The 17716-nt window shown below is 59.4% G+C and overlaps 1 protein-coding gene and 1 pseudogene across 1 annotated transcript in view; both read left to right on the forward strand.

Annotated features, from left to right (window-relative positions):
- NFIC (nuclear factor I/C (CCAAT-binding transcription factor)) overlaps positions 1-16888 on the forward strand; it is a 53183-nt gene extending 36295 nt beyond the window's left edge. The window contains exons 10-14 of the mRNA XM_008585780.1: positions 7256-7381; positions 9411-9595; positions 10341-10494; positions 12417-12502; positions 16788-16888. Of these exons, the coding sequence (XP_008584002.1) occupies positions 7256-7381; positions 9411-9595; positions 10341-10494; positions 12417-12502; positions 16788-16805 (569 nt within the window). The 3' untranslated portion in view covers positions 16806-16888. The remainder of the gene's footprint in view (positions 1-7255; positions 7382-9410; positions 9596-10340; positions 10495-12416; positions 12503-16787) is intronic.
- Positions 16889-17138: 250 nt separating this feature from the next.
- The window catches only part of LOC103601379, a 2799-nt pseudogene continuing 2221 nt past the window's right edge, over positions 17139-17716 (forward strand).

Below are 17716 nucleotides of genomic sequence, written 5' to 3' on the forward strand. Positions count from 1 at the left end.
CTCCAAAGATTTCCCTTCATTGGGGTCCCCATCTCCACCACGGTTCTCATCTAATGAATCCCTTTTGCTTTAAGGTTCTGCTCTCTAGAGGGCTAGCATCAATGACTTTCAGGAAAAGTGCAAAATGCCCTACTGGCTTGTGTGACACTGGCATGGATGTCCCTGGAATCTCTCTGATTCTCAGCAGGGTCTGTGCCCCCAAATTTCAGAAGCATTACTCTGTGCACTTCACCCTCACAGGCCCCACAGGTTCAAATCCCAGCTCTGCCACTGACTAGCTGTGTGTGCTGTGCAACCTTGGGCAGGTGATTTAACTTCTCTGAGCCTCAGTTTCTTCATCTCCAAAATGGGGGTGTTGAGAACAATAATTCTTCTTTGGGTGAGTTGGGAGGAAGAAAATGGGAGAATGTGCATAAAGCAACTGTGCCGGGAAATGGGAGAGTTTATTCTTGTACCTGTCTTTATAAAACTCTTATCTCAAAAAAGGGTTTCTTTTTCTTTTTTTTTTTTTTTTTCCTTTTTGTCTTTTTTCGTGACCGGCAACGGGATCGCAACCCTCGGTGTCGCGCCCGCACCGCACTCAACCAGTGAGCGGACCGGTCTCTATATGGGATCCGAACCCTCAGCGGGAGTGCCACCGCGCTCCCAAGCGCCGCACTCTACTGAGTACGCCACCGGGCCGGCCCAAAAAAGGGTTTCTGTCATGAGTGGCACACGTAGGGCAACTTGGTTGCTCTTCATGCAGAATCGGCATCAAGAGATTTTGGAAGCATAATTTTCTGATACTTGGGCAACTGGTGATCGTTGGTCCTGGGGCCCCTTAAAAAGCCAAAACACTCTTTGAGTCGGTGTCTAATGCATATGGTGTGACAGTTCAGATCGCAAGGGTCCTGCTTCTTCCACGATGTGAACTCCCACAGCAGTTCCATCCCTAAAGGTCCCTATCTCTGAGAGGACCAGTCTATTTGTTAGGTTCTAATTTATTGATCATAGTGTCTCTGTGATTTTGTCTCTGTGGGTTCCCCATCTCTGTCAGGCTTGTCTCTATAAAGACCCTGTATTCAGTAAGTTTAGGTTTGCTTGTGAGAGACAGAAAACCTCAGAGGCCAGTGCCTTTCCCTTGGAGGTAAATGTCCAACCATCAGCAGCCCTGGGCAAGTGTGGCACAGGAGACTCAAGCCCCTGCCTTATGCTCCACTGAGCGTTGTTTTCAGACCCACCTCATGATCCAAGATGACAGCTGGAGTTCCAGCCAAAAGGACTGTATTCCAGCGAGCAAGAAATAGGGCCAAGAATGGGCATACCCTCTCCCTTTAAGAATAATTCTCACGGGGCCGGCCTGTGGCTCACTTGGGAGAGCGTGGTGCTGACGCCACCAAGTCAAGGGTTAAGATCCCCTTACCATCATCTTTTTTTAAAAAAAAAAAGAATTCTCAGAAGTGGCAAGTACCTTTTCTGCTTGTCTCTATGCCCAAGGCCAGACACAAAGTATATATTTGGGGCATGAGAACTGGGTTTATTATTAAGTCACAGCTAAGCTGCCACCTGGGTGACTTCAGTGGATTCATCCACAGGGAAAATGATGGAAAAGAATTCCCAGCAGAGGGAACAGCGTTTGCAGGAGTTTCTCCCCCTCTGCACTGTGGACATTGGGGCTGGATCCTTCTCTGTGGCGGGGCCATCCCGGGCACTGCAGGTGCTGAGCAGCGTCCCAGGCCCCCACCCACTCCGTGCCAGGAGCACCTCCCCCAGTTGTAACAACCTCATATGTCTCCAGACATTGCCAAGTGTCTCTTGAGGGCAGAATGGCCCCCCTGGATGACCACTGGTGTATGCCAAGGCTCCAAAAGGAGAGAGGTGAAGGCGTGTGGCCCCTGAGCTGGCATCAGCCTGCAGAGAATGGGCAGCCACTTCCCTCCAGGGTCCCCTTCCAATTATTCTAGTCTCAGACCACCTGACTGAGGGGACCAGCAAGCACGTTTTGCACAGGGGAGCCCTGAGGTTCAGAGAGGTGATGTTACCTACTCCAGGTCACCCCAGCAGCAAGTGACCATGCAGGGACATGGAACCAGGTGGCCTGTTTCCAGGGATTTCCTCGGGCCACCCCACCAGCTGCCTTTTATGGGGCACCGGCCATGTACTAAGCCACTCACCCACACTATCACCCCTCCTCAGCAGCACTCTGTGAAGTTGGTGCTGCCCTGGCCCTGGTCGGCAAATGGGGAAACTGAGGCTCAGAGGTCCCACAGCGAGGAAGGGGTAGAGCCCAGAGCTTATGTCTTATGCTTCTGCCAACCCAGTATCTCCCAGAGTCAGTAACGTATTGCAGCCACTGACGCCCCAAGTGGGGACCAGTCAGAATGAGCCTCACCACTGGGCTGGAGCAGGTTTCCTTAGGTTCCTGGCGAGGTCCAGCCTCAACCTTAGTTGCTGGACGCAGGAGAGGGCAGGGGGCCTGCAGGAAGGGGACAGACGTGTTGCTGCAGCCTGTGAGTCCTGCAGGGGCAGGGTGCCTCAGGGGAGGGAGGGCACGAGCAGGTCCCCAGCCTCCACCCACGTGCCCTACCTCGAAAGGTGCCCTTGGCCTTTGGCCACACCCCTGGCATGTGGCTGCCCCTCCTCCCCTCCTCCTCAGCTTCCTGTCTAGACAGCCCCCAATTAGCTGCTCATTAAGGGGGCTAAGCTGATTAGAGAAGCTCTCCCTCCCTCCGCCATGGCCACGGGGCCGTTTCTCAGGGACAGGGACAGCGCTCTGCCAGCTCCCCCACCTGACCCTCAGCAGCCACGCTGGTGCCTGGGAGGGGCAGAGGCCTGGGGGGATCATGCCAGGCAAGACCCCAGCAGCCACAGCTCCCAGCCCAGCACCAGGCCTTTCCCACTCCCTGCCCAGGCCAAGAGTGTCCTCCTCCCGGCCACCTCCTCCGAGGCCGTCCCTGATTGCCCACCCAGGCGGGGAGGAGGAAGCCGCCCCCTGCTCAGTCCCCACCATGCTTGGTTCTTGCTGCTTCTGTGGCCCCCGCAGGGGACACGGACCCCACAGCAGGCAGCTGTTATGCACAGGAGATAGGCAAACCCCAGTTCTCTCCTTTGTCACCTGCACGGGCTGCCCTGTCTTTTTTGATTACTCAAGGTGGGGTCTGTGGAGGTTCAGAGTCGGGTTCCGGTTTCAGCTCCAGCACGTTATGGCTCCATGGCCCTGGGTGAATGACTTCTCCCATTAGGCCTGTTTCTGCCTCTGTGAAATGGGGGTGGCTCCCCTAAGCTCTGCGTGGGGTGGCTGTGAGGACCACACAAGCACAGGCTTACACTGTCCTCACAAAGGAGATCACACCTGGGGAGGTTCTGTGGTGGTTGTCACAACTTGGGGTAGGGGGTGCTCCTGGCATGGAGCAGGTGGAGGCCAGGGGCGCTGCTCAGCACCTGCGTGCCCAGGACGGCCCACCACAGAGAAGGATCCGGTTCCAATGTCCACAGCGCCCAGGGGGAGAAACCCTGTGTTAACTATGTGGGGAAACAGCCAAGTCTGATCCTGCTCACAGCAGACACCAGGATAAACCCCCGACGGGGCAGACGGTACAAACCAGGGTGACCCCAGCTTCTGGGATTCACCTCCTCTCTCCCTCCCCATCAGTGTATGGATTTAAATGTGTGCAGCCTCCTGGGACCTCAGTAGGGCAGGTGATTATGGGATGCAGAGTCTCTTGGGGTCCATGGAATCCCCAAACCCAGGAGGTCTCACCTGGGTTGATTCTGCCCCCAGGGGACACTGGACAGTATCTTAGGACATTTGTGGTTGTCACGACTGGGAGTGCTCTTTGCATTGAGCAGGTGGCAGCCAAGGACGCTGCTCAGCACCTGCAGTGCCCAGGACGGCCCCACCACAGATGAGGATCCGGTCCCAGGACAGTATCTTAGGACATTTGTGGTTGTCACGACTGGGAGTGCTCTTTGCATTGAGCAGGTGGTGGCCAGGGACGCTGCTCAGCACCTGCAGTGCCCAGGACGGCCCCACCACAGATGAGGATCCGGTCCCAGTGTCCGCAGTGCATGGGGGAGGAGCCTGGGTGCGTAGCCAGTGCTGGGGTGACGCTGGCTGTCCTGGATCAGTCACCCGTCCACTCCACACACTCTCTGCCCAGCTGTGCTCTGGGCCCTGCTGTGGACCCTCGAGACCCAGCAGTGGGCGAGGCCGGGCCCCGCTGGTGGAGCCGGCGTTCCAGCAGGAGACGGGCTTGCCTGTTGAGCAAACAGATACACGCTCTGATGGGGACGTACAGGCCTATTTGTTAAATAGCGGGTAGAGGCTTGGGTGGGGCGCCGACAGGCATGTGTGTTAGACACATGGCAAGATCCTGAGATGGGGAGCCTCCGGGCATGTGTGTTCATTAATGACAGGTATTCTTAGACAGGGACATGCAGGGTGCCCAGATGGGGACATATAGACACGATCGCTGAGCAGAAAGATGGCCTCTAAGGGCTGCGTGCTCAGATGGGGGACCTGCAGGCGTCGTGCTTGTCAGATGGCAGCCGCATGTTCATGGCTCCGGTGGAGGCGCTCAGAGGCGGGCTGCACCGTCAGTCCCGTTCACAGCCTGCCCAGGTCCAGGAGGGTTTTTCTTCCTCGCAGTGCCTGGGCCAGCCTCTCCCTCCCTCCTGCCCTGCGCCGGCTTCTGCAGGCCCCATCTCAGGAAGCTCTAGAAGTGTTTGTAGGGATGCGGCAGCGGCGGCGGGGGTGGAGTCCATGCCAGACTATTTCCATCCAGGACAAGCTGTTCTAGGAAATCCTCCTAAATGAGCGTCTGACAGCCCTAACCTCATTCCCGCCGTGGCAGGGAGCTGCCACCCCATTACACACGCCTGTCACACACACACACACACACACAGCCGACAGGCCACCCCGGCCAGGCCAGCCTCCTGCTGTCCCTGGGAAAGCCCAGGCTCTGGCTCCCAAGCCGCAGCAGGCCAGGTGGGTGGCGTCCAGGCAGGCAGCAGAATGACCTCTCGAGGTGACTCAGCCGCCAGGCTCAGCCACCCGGGGCCTCGGGAGCATTACCTTCCTCACGGTTGGAGATGCCACCCTTCCCATGGGTGTGCTGGGTGCCAGTGCCCATGGGAGGCAGGTGTCAGTGGGTCCCCAGGCCCTGCTGACCTGCTTCTGGGACGCGTCCCAGCCCCGTGTTCACTCCCCCGCAGTGCAGGGTGTGCAGGGCCATGAGGGCAGCCGGGTTTGTAACAGCGAAAGCAGGCAACAGGCTCAGCGCCCGCGGGGTTGGTCCTGAGTCTCAGTCTGTCTGGGTTGCAGCCATCAGAGAGGACGGGAAGCTTTCTCAGTGGAAACACCACATGCGGGAGGACATGGCCGTGCTGAGACAAGACAGAGCTGGGGACGAGGGGCACACACACATCCCTCAAATGCTCATAGAACTGTCACCAGGAGAACCAAGGCACAGTGACAGGCTCCACGGACCCCAGTGTTTCCAACCAGACGTCCTGCTCCCCAGGGGACACTGGGTGATGTCTGGGGACATTTGTGGTTGTCATGACTAGAGGCTGCTCCTGGCATGGAGTGGGTGCGGGCCAGGGATGCTCAGTACCTGCAGTGCCCAGGACGGCCTCACCACAGAGAACAATCCAGACTTTGGGCTGGGCCAGAGAGAAGCTAGATCTGTCACCCTGTTTAAATGGTGTCTGTAGGTGTGTTTTACCCTAAAATAAATTTAAAAAATCATTTCTAAAACCTTGGCTCTCCAGGCCTCACTCCCCTGAGATTCCAATTCCAGGGATGGGGCAGGGCCTGGGACTCTGCATTTTTAAGGCAAGCTGCCATCCTTAGCACTCACTTGAAAATGCTTCTCTGGAGGATGCTGGGGTTAGAGTGCTGGACGCAGGCAGGAGAGTGAGGGGACATTCACATTTCTTGAGGGCCTGCTGTATGCCCGATGCCTGTGTGGTCTGTCCTATGTCCCAACAAGGGCTCTTTCTCCAGTAAGCATTTGCTCTGTGCCAGGTTCTCTGCAAAATCTGTATGTGCCCATTTCACAGGTGAGTACAGTGAGGCACAAAAGGAACCCAAGAAGGCCCAAGCATTCCAGCTCCAGAGCCACGGCTCCAAGCCTGCCTCCCAGAAATAACCAAAACAGCCCCTGTCGGGGCTCTGACGCCCCTGGTCCTCACTTGATTTTTGAGGCGGGGGTGAAAGTATCGAGTGACACCCCGTAACCCGCCCTGCCCACCCCAAATGCCCACAGTGGCGGCTCCTGCAGTAAGAATGTTCTTCGAGCTGGGCCACTGACCTCCCCTCAGGACATTAGGGCTGGAGGCATCGGGGGAAGCGCCTCAGTGCCCAAGGATCTGGGACAGCAGCAGCTTCAGCCCATGCAGGAGCCCAGGACAAATCCTCAGTCACCACAGTCGTCATTCCCACGCTACTCCTGATGGGAATTCTACAGTTTCATGAAATTCCCCGTCTTACAGAAACGGGTGGATGTGGTGATTCAACCAAGATCACACAGACACCGTGGCCAGCTGAGGTTTAAATTTGGACCATCTGTGTCCCTCATGCTCCGGGGCTTCCTGGGGGGCGGCCTGGCAGTGGGAGGGCAGCCTCGGGGGCGCCCGGCAGTGTCCGTCCTCACATTCATTCATTCATTCGTTCATTCATTTTTTTTTTTCTTTTGTTTTGGTGGCTGGCTGGTACAGAGAACCCTTGACCTTGGTGTTATCAGCACCATGCTCCAACCAGCTGAGCTAACCGGGCAGCCCTAGCATCTCATTTAATTCTCGCGAAGCTTCCAGTCTTTGCCCTGGGGTGGGCACGGGGACACAAGCACAGACCACATGGGGCTCCCCCCACCCACTCACCTCCGCAGGGCCTCACTGGGCTTTGGACCTGACCCTCCCGCTCACGCTGCCACCTTCTGCAGGGCTCTGCGTCCCCTGGGGAGATGGAGACAGCCCTGAGCCAGCCACTTCTCTGGAAGGAGAGAAGATGGGAGGCTGAGCTGTGATGTCCAGGGCCTGGTAGGGGCGTCCAGCTCTTCCTGCCACCGGCTGTGAGACCCCAGGCAGCCTCTGTCTCTGCTCTGAGCCTTGGTTTTCCCTTCTGTGCAGTGGGCTCCCAGCCCCTCACCCTCAAGCTTCTGGGAAGAGAGGCAGGAGCGGTCATGCTGACGCTCTGGATGTCGGCTCCCTGGGAGGTCCAGGGGTCCTGGGAGCGTGACCAGCCTGTGACTCTGTCATCCCCATTCCCCCGCAGGCATCTCGTCCCCGGTGAAGAAGACAGAGATGGACAAGTCACCGTTCAACAGCCCGTCCCCGCAGGACTCGCCCCGCCTCTCCAGCTTCACCCAGCACCACCGGCCCGTCATCGCCGTACACAGCGGTGAGCGCCACGGGCCCCAGGTGGCAGGGAAGTCCCACCAGATATCTGACCTTGAGTTTATTGCTGTAGCCTCCTGGCTGTGCAAAACAACATTGAGGTGCCGTGGTGGGGAGTGCCTAGGACCTGATCCCCGCGCTGCTGAGAGGCGTGACTCAGTCGCTCTGGGCCTCAGTTTCCCCTCCTGTTCAAGAAGAGGCCGCGGTCTGGGGCTCACCCCTCACCCTGTTCTCCTTCCTACCTGCCTTGGTCCCATCCTGCACTCCAAGCCCAGGCAAACTGACAGACACACAGAATCAGGAGGGGTCAACAAGGTCACGGCCCATGTCACAAGCTGACGGGGCACACTGCCCGTGCCTGCCCAGAGCCCCAAGTGGTTGGGCTGTTCCTTCATTTCACAGACGGCCAGGCCAAGGCACAGACTGGGGGCAGAGCCTGCCCAGGCCACACATGTCCCCAGAGGCCAGGGGTCCCCACCAGTGTCACAGGAGAGGGGTCCACGGCCTGACCACAGGGCCATGGTCACAGAAGAACCTAGACACTCTAGCAGCCACGTGTAGGGAGTCGGTCACAGTGCCCCTAGCCCTATGTGTCCTCACCTGTCACTTGGGGCTCATGTCCCCACCACCAGGGTTGCCTTTAGGCCTAATTGGGGTGAGTCATGAGAAACCTTCGGTGTTGCTTATTAGTGCATGTTATGATGATACACTGTTTAGTTCCATGCCAGGAAGCAGGAACACACATAGGGAGGAGGGCACCCATCAAAACAGCCCAGACAGGGCCGGCCCGTGGCTCACTCGGGAGAGTGCGGTGCTGACAGCACCAAGGCCGCGGGTTCGGATCCTTTTTAAAAAAAAAAAAAAAAAAAAAAAACCCAGACATTTGGGCCAGGGGTCAGTAAACTCTGGCCCTTGGGTCGCTTGTTCTTCTAAATAAAGTTTTATTGGCACATGGCTACAACCACACTTCCACACCGCAGTGGCAGAGCTGAGCACCTGCCGTGGAGACCGTGGGGCCCACAAAGCTGAAACTGCTTACTGTCTGGCCAGGTGCCGGGGCGGATCCTAAAAGTCACTGAACTGTTTAGAAAAAGGAAAAAGCAAATGCCACACTGTAACATGACTCAGTCATGAACAGGAACGAGGCTCTGACACACGCTTCCACGTGGATGGACCCTGAACATGTCACGCCCAGTGACAGATGCTAGACACAGAAGGCCACACAGTGTGTGATTCCATTTACATGAAATGTCCAGAACAGGCCAATCCAGAGACAGAAAGTGGGTTTGTGGTTGGTGGGGGAGGGGAGGGGAAGTGACTGCTGATGGAGATGGGGTTTCCTTTCAGGGTGATGAGAATGTTCTAGAATTAGCTAGAGGTGATGGTTGCACAGCTTTGTGAAAATACTATAAACCATTGGGCTGTCCACTTTAAAAGGGTGACTTTTGTGGTATGTGAATTACATTTCAATTTAAAAAAATATTTGCTATTCGGCCCTTTACAGAAAGAGCTTGTCAATCCCTGGTTTAGGGTGTGGATGGCCTGCCCTTGAATCCCAGGTCTGCCACCTGCTTGCCAGGTGACCTCGGGCAGGTAGTGTATCCACTGAGAGCCACTGTGTCATCCTCTGTTAAAAAAAACAAACATGGGGGACCGGCCCGTGGCTCACTCAGGAGAGTGCGGCGCTGGTAGCCCCGAAGCCGCAGGTTCGGATCCTATATGGGGATGGCCGGTGCGCTCACTGGCTGAGCGTGGTGCGGACGACGCCGTGCTGAGGGTTGCGATCCCCTTACCAGTCCAAAAAAAAAAAAAAATCCTAGGGATGATCCGGGAACACCGAGGGAGCCAGTGGATTTGGGGTGCACATGGCAGCAGGGCATGGGCTGTGCTTGTGCTGCTGGGTCTTGTGATCATCATTATTATCAAACACACCGAGATGTGGGCGAGAACCACACCCACAAACGCACAGCCACACTGTCGCAGAGCGGACCCCGCTGCGGCCCTGGTGACCATCTCCTCTGCTCTCTCCGCAGGGATCGCCCGGAGTCCCCACCCGTCCTCAGCCCTGCACTTCCCCACGACGTCCATCCTGCCCCAGACGGCCTCCACCTACTTCCCTCACACGGCCATCCGCTACCCCCCTCATCTCAACCCCCAGGACCCGCTCAAAGATCTCGTCTCGCTGGCCTGTGACCCGGCCAGCCAGCAGCCTGGACCGGTGAGTCTGGCGGGGCATGGTCCTCTCCTGGCAGCTCCAGGTGACCCCTTGGGGGGGCCCTGGCCTGTCACTTGGCAGTGGTCAAACGCACAACCTCTATTCTAAACAACTTTGTGAATGTGGGTTCCAAATCCCCTTATCTGTAGCTCTGAAGTCAGTTGGATTGGGTTGGAACTCAGACTTTTCCAGATGTTAGTGTGGACGGCACGTGTTCTGTTCAGAGCGCCCCAGCGGGGCCCAGGGTGGCACCTCCTGATCCAACACAGTCCAGCGGCTGCAGAGAATCATATGCCTATAGACTCAGCACACGAGGGAGGTAGAAATCAATTGGAAGAAAAACCTAAAAAACAACCAGACTCAGTTCACGCCAGCTTTTGCCAGACTTCCACCTAGGGCTTTTCAGATTTTGGAACCACGGGCGAGGTTGCAGACAACTGTCCTTGTAGTGAATCAGGGAGGACGTTGGGATGTTGTTGTTTAGGACCAGGTGACATTATTTGGAAGGAAAAATGCACAGGTGACCTAAGGAGAAGAGGAACCTGTGCCCGGGGTCTGGATGACACCAGCAAATGGATGTCCCCAGGGGCCTCCACCTCTGGCCTCCTTTCTCAGACCCACCAAACTCGCCATGGCCACGCCCATGCCTTGGCTGGGGCCGTGGGCAGAGCCGGGGGCGTCTGGCACCAGCAGTCCCAAGGCGGAGGGGGCGCCCGCCCTTAACCACGTGTCTCTCTGTTCCCCCCAGTTAAATGGAAGTGGTCAGCTCAGAATGTTCAATCACTGCCTTTCCACTCAGATGCTGGCGCCTCCGCCCCCGGGGCTGCCTCGGCTGGCGATCCCCCCTGCCACCAAACCCACCACCACCTCCGAGGGAGGAGCCACGTCGCCAACCTCGCCCAGTAAGCACGCGGGGACCCCTCCCCTCCCCAGCCCCACTGCCAGGGTCCGAGGCTCAGGCCCGGCCTGGCGGGTACTGGCGAGTTTGGTGGGTCTGCAGATAGCAGACTGGGGGCCACGTGGTCAGGCCTGCGTGGGGCCGAGGCAGCCTTAGGGGACGGCAGGATCAAGCCACGGGCCAGGGGTAAGAGTCTGGGGTCTGCTCCGTCCTCGTCTGTGTGAGGAGCAGCGAGCCAGCTGTCAACAAAGATCGTAAACTGGTGGCCCCAGGACCAAACCCAGCCCCCAGATGTCATTTATTTGTGGAAAATGAGAACCTGTAGTTACCATTTTAAAATCAGGACGTTTCACATAAAGATCGCAGGATTCTGGCTTCTTGGGGAGAAAAGGCTACCCTGGGCCCCAGTCCTTCGGGTGGCCTGGGTGGGGCTAGGGCTGGGCCACACCTTTACATGAAGCAGTCCCCACCTGCCTACCTGGGTTGGTGGCCCCCCACCTGCTAGACCTTTTGCTGTCTAGATGCGATTCCAGATGACACACCCCCTCCCCGCTCCAGAGCTGCTCCAAGCTGGCAGGCAGCTCCCAGGATCCGCATCCTGGGGTCCACCCCATGCACAGTGGCTCTGTCCCCAGCCTCTCCCTGCAACCCCAGTGCAGGCATGGGGGCCCGTCTACCCTCTGGCAGGCTGCTGACCCCACCGCCCTCCTGGTGCCCATCCAACCTGTGGCCCTGGGCAGACAGTCTCAGGGTCCCTCTGTGTCCCTCGCTCCCAAATGAGATTTCTCACCTCACCCAAGCAGGAGGGGTCAGCAGTTACGTCTGGGCCCCTTCCCCACCAGCGGAATGGGGATTCTGCCCCCAGCATTTCTCCCCCCAGCCCCCACTGCCTGCCAGCACCCAGGGCTGCTCCCCATAAAGACGGGCTGTCTGTAAATGCCAGACAGTGCGGGACGCTGGGAGGCATCCGGCCCTGAAGCCAGCCCAGGGTTCAGATCCTGCCTCTCCAGCTCTCTCCCTGTGTGACCTCAGGTAAATGTATTCCCATCTCTGAGCCTCTGTTTTCTCAGCTGCAGAACAGGTTGGTCAGTGCCTAACTCACAGGACAGGTGGGGAGCAAAGCTGTGATGTTTGGGTCAGGAGGACGTTTAGGTGCAGAGCAATGTCGGTGTGTGGTGCTGGGTATTCTCTCGACTTTTCTACTGGCTCATCTGTACCATGGGGATAGTAACAGTGTCTACTGGGCAGGGTCCTCTGAGGGTTAAATGGGATTATGCCCAGGGCCTGGCATACAGTAGACACTTGGTAGATGCAGCATGCACACGGTCCCCTCCCGCTCCCATGCACCAGGGCTCTGAACTGCAAATCCACCCTGTCGCCCCCACGAGGCTTGCCACCTCCACTTACCCTGCCCGGCTGAGACCACGCGGGGACCCCACCTGCGGCCACTTCCCCCTCCCAGCACCCCATCCCAGCCTGTCCCAGACCCCCGTCCTCCTGCCACGCCCTGAGTTAGTCGTTCATCTACAAAACTTACGTAATCAGTGAGATAAAAAAGAAAATGCGTATGTATGCAAACACCCAGCCCCCCCTGTGTCCTCTCCAGGAGGAAAATTAATAAATAAAACGCTCTCAATAATTCATGGCGCCCTTTGTGGGCCTCAGGGTGGAGCAGGCAGCAGAGCACCCTGAATAATTCACAGGCGGTTTTGAATTATGAATCTTTTACCCTCTATCTTCCCCTCCACAGACTCCCCGCCCGCCCCCCGAGTCAGGATCCCCACCTCCTGAGGACCTCGGGCTCTTTGGAGGGCCCAGGTCAGCCGGGGGAGGGCGGCAGGCCCGGCCGGCCCCCCGGCCCGGGGCAGCCCCTGCTCCCGCGTGGCCCCCTCGCTAATGGGCTCTCGGTCTCTCTCCTCCCCGCAGCCTACTCTACGCCCGACACGTCCCCTGCAAACCGTTCCTTTGTGGGATTAGGACCAAGGGATCCTGCGGGCATTTATCAGGCACAGGTAGGGGCCAAGAGGCCGGCTGGTGGGGGGCGGGAGGGGCAGGGCACAGGGGCCGGCCTGGGGGGGCTCAGGGAGAGGCGGGCCTGCTGGGTCCCATGCCACACCCCTAGCTCGGTGGCCTAGAGCCCCTGCCCGGCTTCTCCTCAAGGCCCAAGGGCCCGGCCTGGCCAGATTTCCCTCGACCCTGGTCTCTGAGACCACGCCACACCCAGGGATGTGTTTTGGCCCCTAACTCTGCCTTCCACTTACTTCTCTAGTGGCATCTCCCTCCAGGAGACCACCATGGCAGAGCTGCAGGGTGGGGGTTATTACCACCCGGGTCCCCTTTTACAGATGGGAAAGCCGAGGCTCAGAGAGGGAAGGGGATTTGCCCAGGATCACACAGCACGTCACCTGGAACTTTCCACCCCCAACCCCCCAGCCTTCATCCCTTCCACACCGCCAGCCTAGAGGGACCATAGGAGAGGAGGAAGGGGGTGGCAGAGGGCACCAGTACACAAGGGCAGGTGGGGAAACAGGCAGCTGTGGTGGAGGGCGGGGGTGGGGAGGCCAGGCCCTCCCCTCCCAGTACAGCATCCACGACCCCGCCCCAGTCTCCAGCCCAGCATCAAAGCCATTGTGCAGGGTGAGTGATTAGGGGCTTCCTCAGTAGGACAGACATAAAGGGGCAGGGTTGACATTACTTTGGCTGAGTGCACACCAGTGTGGGGGGGTTGGGGCTCACATGACTGGAGGCCCAGAGAGGAGGAGCGAGTTGCCTGAGGCCGCATAGCATGGGAGTGGAGTGCCCGTGGGTCTAGAACTGAAACGGGCTGCTCCGTGCTGGGGCTCACTCCCAGCTTCCCGTGGGGTGGGAGGCAGCCTCAGCCCTGGCCCAGGTGTCCCCAACATCTGCCCTCCAGTCAGGGATCCTCATCTGCATGTGCAGGACAGGGGGTGTGTTAGCGGATGCATATCTGCGGGCGGGGGCTGCACCCCAGAGCCTCAGCTCCCTGCTCTATGTTGGAGAGGGGTCCAGGACGTCAGACAGCCCTTTGCAGAAACCAGCCTGGGGCTGCCCCGCAGCTCAAATCACCAGCACTGCAGAGCCTGGGGATTTGTGGGGTCCACAGGCGGGGATCAGGGAGGAAGCCAAAAGGTGTCCACGTCCCCCATCCTCAGCTGACAGCGGGATTGGCCATGGCTCCAGGCTCAAGGAGCCACCTGCCACACCTGGCCATCTGGGGACCCTCCGTGGCTGTCTAGCGGTTCACAGGGGCTAGAGTGGGGTAGGAAGTTGTGGCGGTCCACCTCCTTCCCTCCCCAGGTCTCCACTGCATCTCCAAGGAGCCTCCAGAGTGGAGGTGGCTGCTCCCTGTCCCTCCAGCCTCCACTCGGCCCACATCCCTGTGTCCCACAAATCGCAGCAGGGGGTGGGAGCAGTAGGGAGGGGAGCAGGGGACGTTGGATTGTTTCTCCTGGTGTCAGGAGAGACCATTGTGTTGAATGTGGTGGGACGGTCCTGGAGGAAGGAGACCAAGGCTCTGCCTCACCCTCTCTGAACCTCAGTCTCTTCCTCTGGCCTTGGGTGCCTCTGGGGGAGCCTTTGAAGGACGTTGGAGGAGAGGCTCCATCCAGAAAGGGCACCAAAGGCCAAGACCCTCCGGCACACCCTCCCATACACACCCCGTATATTAAGTGTCAGGAGCCTTGCGCTGGCAGAGCCCTGGCATCCAGACAGAGGAGTCACTTGGTCAGGGTCACCCAGTGAGCTGGGGCGGCCGCAGGTCAGGCCCCCGGGACTCCCCGCTTTGGGCCCCCCACGGCCACCGGCACCCCCAATGCCACTGGAGCCAGGCGTTTCCTCTCCCACCCCCACTCCACATCCCCCTCCGCAGGAGGCTGGGAATGTCTTAATTGCTTCAGAAACCAAAGCTAATAAAAGCTACAAGGAGGCCCGGCCCGCTTAACCCTTCCGCAGCCTCCTGTGAGCAGACAGCCTGGGAGGGGAGGGAAACTGAGGCAGGCAAGGGCGGCGCCTTCGGTTCTAATGCTTCTCAGCATCCCCCTTTCTGGCCAGCCAGGCCCCTCTGGGGACCCAGAGAGGGTGCAACCAGGGCTGCTGGAACCTGGGGTGGAGGACAGACAGACGAAGGGACTTTAGAGCTGGTAGCAAAAGCTGGCCAGGCAGAGGAGGGTGGGAAGGGGGTCCGGGCAGCAGGCTCAGCACGGGCAAAGGCGGGGGTGGGGAGGGATGAGTCTGGGCTTTGCCCTGGAGGCAGTGGGGAGCCAAGGGAGGATTGAGTGTGAGGGAGGGGCATAGCTAAATCTGGGAGTTGGAATGAACTTTCTGGGCCATGAAAGGAGGTGACAGATCACTGAGAGACTCTCAAGGGAGCATGGGTTGGGGGCGGCGGGGAGGTGAGGTGGGGAGGGCAGGTCTGGGGGAGGACCCTGCCAGTGCTGGATCGCAGGTCGCTGGACTGAGAGCACCCGGCCCCGTCCCTGCTGACACTGCAGGGAGGCGGAGGTGGAGAGACCCTGCTCCGAGGCCTGTCATTCCCCATTCTGGCCTGGTCAGCGCTTCTGCCTCCGTGGTCTTTTCCTGGAGGGATTGATTCCTTCTGCCCCCTCGCTACGCCCCCGTTCCACACGGCCGTCCATCTCCTGACCCCCTCCCCGCTAGTCAGCAGCCCCTCCCCTGATCGATACCCCTCCCCTGATCGATGTCCATCGATCTCCCCCTGCTCAGTTGCCCGCCTTCTGCATTCCCTCATGTCTGTCCGCATCCACCCCTCCTGAGGGGGTCACTGGGTCCTGGCTCCCCGGCCCCCTCCCCCCAGCACTTGACAGCAGGGTCAGGGGTGGAGCCACACGCCCAAAACCACACTGGCAGCTGCTGCCAGGCCAGGGATGCCAGAGCCTGGGCCTCGCCCCTCACACCACGTTGCCTCGGTTTCCCTCTCAGTGGGAGGATGTTGAATTGAGGGCACACCCCCCCGCCCCGCAGCCCCCAACCAGGGCCAGAGCCAGGCAGACCGCGGGAGGGAGGGAGGGAGGAAGGAGGAAGGGCCGAAGGGAGGCCGTCCACCACGGGGAGGGTCACGCCCAGAGTCTGTCTGGTTGCCAACAGAAACCAGACATGAGGTAATGGCCAAGATGAACTTGAACTTGGCTGGAGGTGGGGGGCTGGGAGCCACGGCGCCAGTTGGATGGGATGGCCCAGCGGCTGCCGGGGCCCTGGTTGGAGGGGGTGTGACTGATTTACAGCAGGGGTGGGGGACAGCCCCGCCTCAGACCTCGGCGTGGGGGCTGCGGGTCTCCCCAGGCCCGGTGGGAAGGCCCTCCCCACACCGGTCAGCGCTTGCATTTCCAGGGCGAGGATCTGTACAGCCGCTTCTCTGCGGAGCTGTCCCCAAGTCAGGTGTCCCTGCCGTGGAGGCCTCCTGCCCCTGTGTAAAATGTGAGGCACGGAGGAAACCGGCCCCCTCAGGCCCCTCTGCTCTTATTAAGCTTCTGCAGGAGGAGCCGCTGTCCAGGGCTTCCGTGACAGGGTTGTGACTCCCAGGACAGGGTCAGCCCTGGGCAGGGGCAAAAATGAGGTCTGGAGCTGGACAGGCCTGAGTCCAAACTCCAGCCTCACCCTTCCACGTGGGTGGCCTCGAGCAGGTCACTTGACTTCTCTGAGCCCCTCTTCCTTTCCTGCAAAACAGGGTGGCACAGGGGAGACCCAGTCCTTCCTTCACAGGGGTTCTGGGGGGATCATTAAATGGGAAAATATTTGTTAAAAAAGGAAAAGTAAACGACCCTGGTTGTCCGCGGGCCTGGGTGGGGTGGCACTCCGTAGCATTCCCTCGCTTGCCTCCGTGTCCTGCGGGGGGACCCAGGACAGCACCACATCCCCGCCCGCACCCAAAGCTGCCCCTCACCCCCATCGCATAGTCAGGGCGGTCAGGCTGTCAGAGTTAGCAGATGACAGTACGGGACGGTCGGTTCAAGTCGAATTCCCCAAAGTCGTGTGGGATAAACTTACGCTGAAAGAACTCGGGGTCGATTGTCAGGAACTCACATTTCACCGGGCATCCTGTGTTTTCTCTGGCAGCCTCGTTCCGAGGCAAAGTCACTTGCCCAGGGTCACCTCGCAGGTTCTAGCAGGTTATTACTGTGTGGGATGGGGGGACCGAGGTCACGGGGCTGCAGGAGCTGGGTGGGTGTGGGAGGAGTCAGAGGTCAACGGCAGAGCCTGACCCCCGTCTCTCTCTCTCTCTGTCTCTGTCTCTCTCTGTGTCCCCATTGGGCCACCCAGTCCTGGTACCTGGGATAACAAAGGTCTTCCCACGCTCCTTCTCCATCATCCCGGGAATCCCAGGGGGCAGCCCAGCCGGCCCCCGGCCCATGTTTTCGGTGGATAATTAGAGGAAGACCACCGCGACCACCGCCACCCCCGCCGACTCCCAGCCCGGCCGAAAAGACAAACCACACAGACACATACACACAGGAAGAAAAGAAAAAAAAGGAAAAAAACAAAAAGAAGAAAAAAAACCCCACCCAAGCAAGAAGACAAAAGGTAAAGACGGCGACGACGGTTCAAACCCTCGGGACGCCACGGCCACCGGCCTGGAGGGCCTGGCCCCGCGGGAGACTGTGCGACAGGGGCATGTCCCTAAGGCATTCATCTCCTTTCCGCCTGCTGCTCCGGAAGGACAGATGCCCGCTGCCGCTGCCCCCCGAGGTCCCCACTCTGTCCAGAGACCAGGTGAGCACAGCCTGGCGCCCGAGCCCAGGGCCGACGGGGCGGGACGCCAGCAAGGCCACCTCTCCCCGGGCCCCCACCGTCACCGCTGGGACATCGACCGGCCACCCCCATGGATGGTGTTTGCCAAAGAGGGGAGGCAGCCGCTGGTGGGGAAGGGGAGAGAGCAAGGACCCCAGCCGTGGGCCGCAGAGACCTCGGCGCAGGGCAGGGTTGGGCAGGCAGGTGACGGGGGCAGAAGAGGGTGACCCGGGCTCCCGGGACCGAGCGCTGGCTGGCCTCGCCAGGGCACCTGGCAGGTACTTGGTGACTCTCAGGAGTGTCCTGCAGTCTGACCTCCGCCCCTCGGGGTCTGCCTCCCCCTCGCCCTCCACAGCCCGCACGTGCTCACAGGGGGCTTGGTCTTTCCGCCCTCACGCCTGCCCTGTTTGGGAGAAGTCTCTATGCAATTGACCCCCAGCCCCCCACCCCACCCCCAGCAT

Source organism: Galeopterus variegatus, unplaced genomic scaffold (genome assembly GCF_000696425.1).
Source record: "Galeopterus variegatus unplaced genomic scaffold, G_variegatus-3.0.2 Scaffold3708, whole genome shotgun sequence".
NCBI classification, from domain to species: domain Eukaryota; kingdom Metazoa; phylum Chordata; class Mammalia; order Dermoptera; family Cynocephalidae; genus Galeopterus; species Galeopterus variegatus.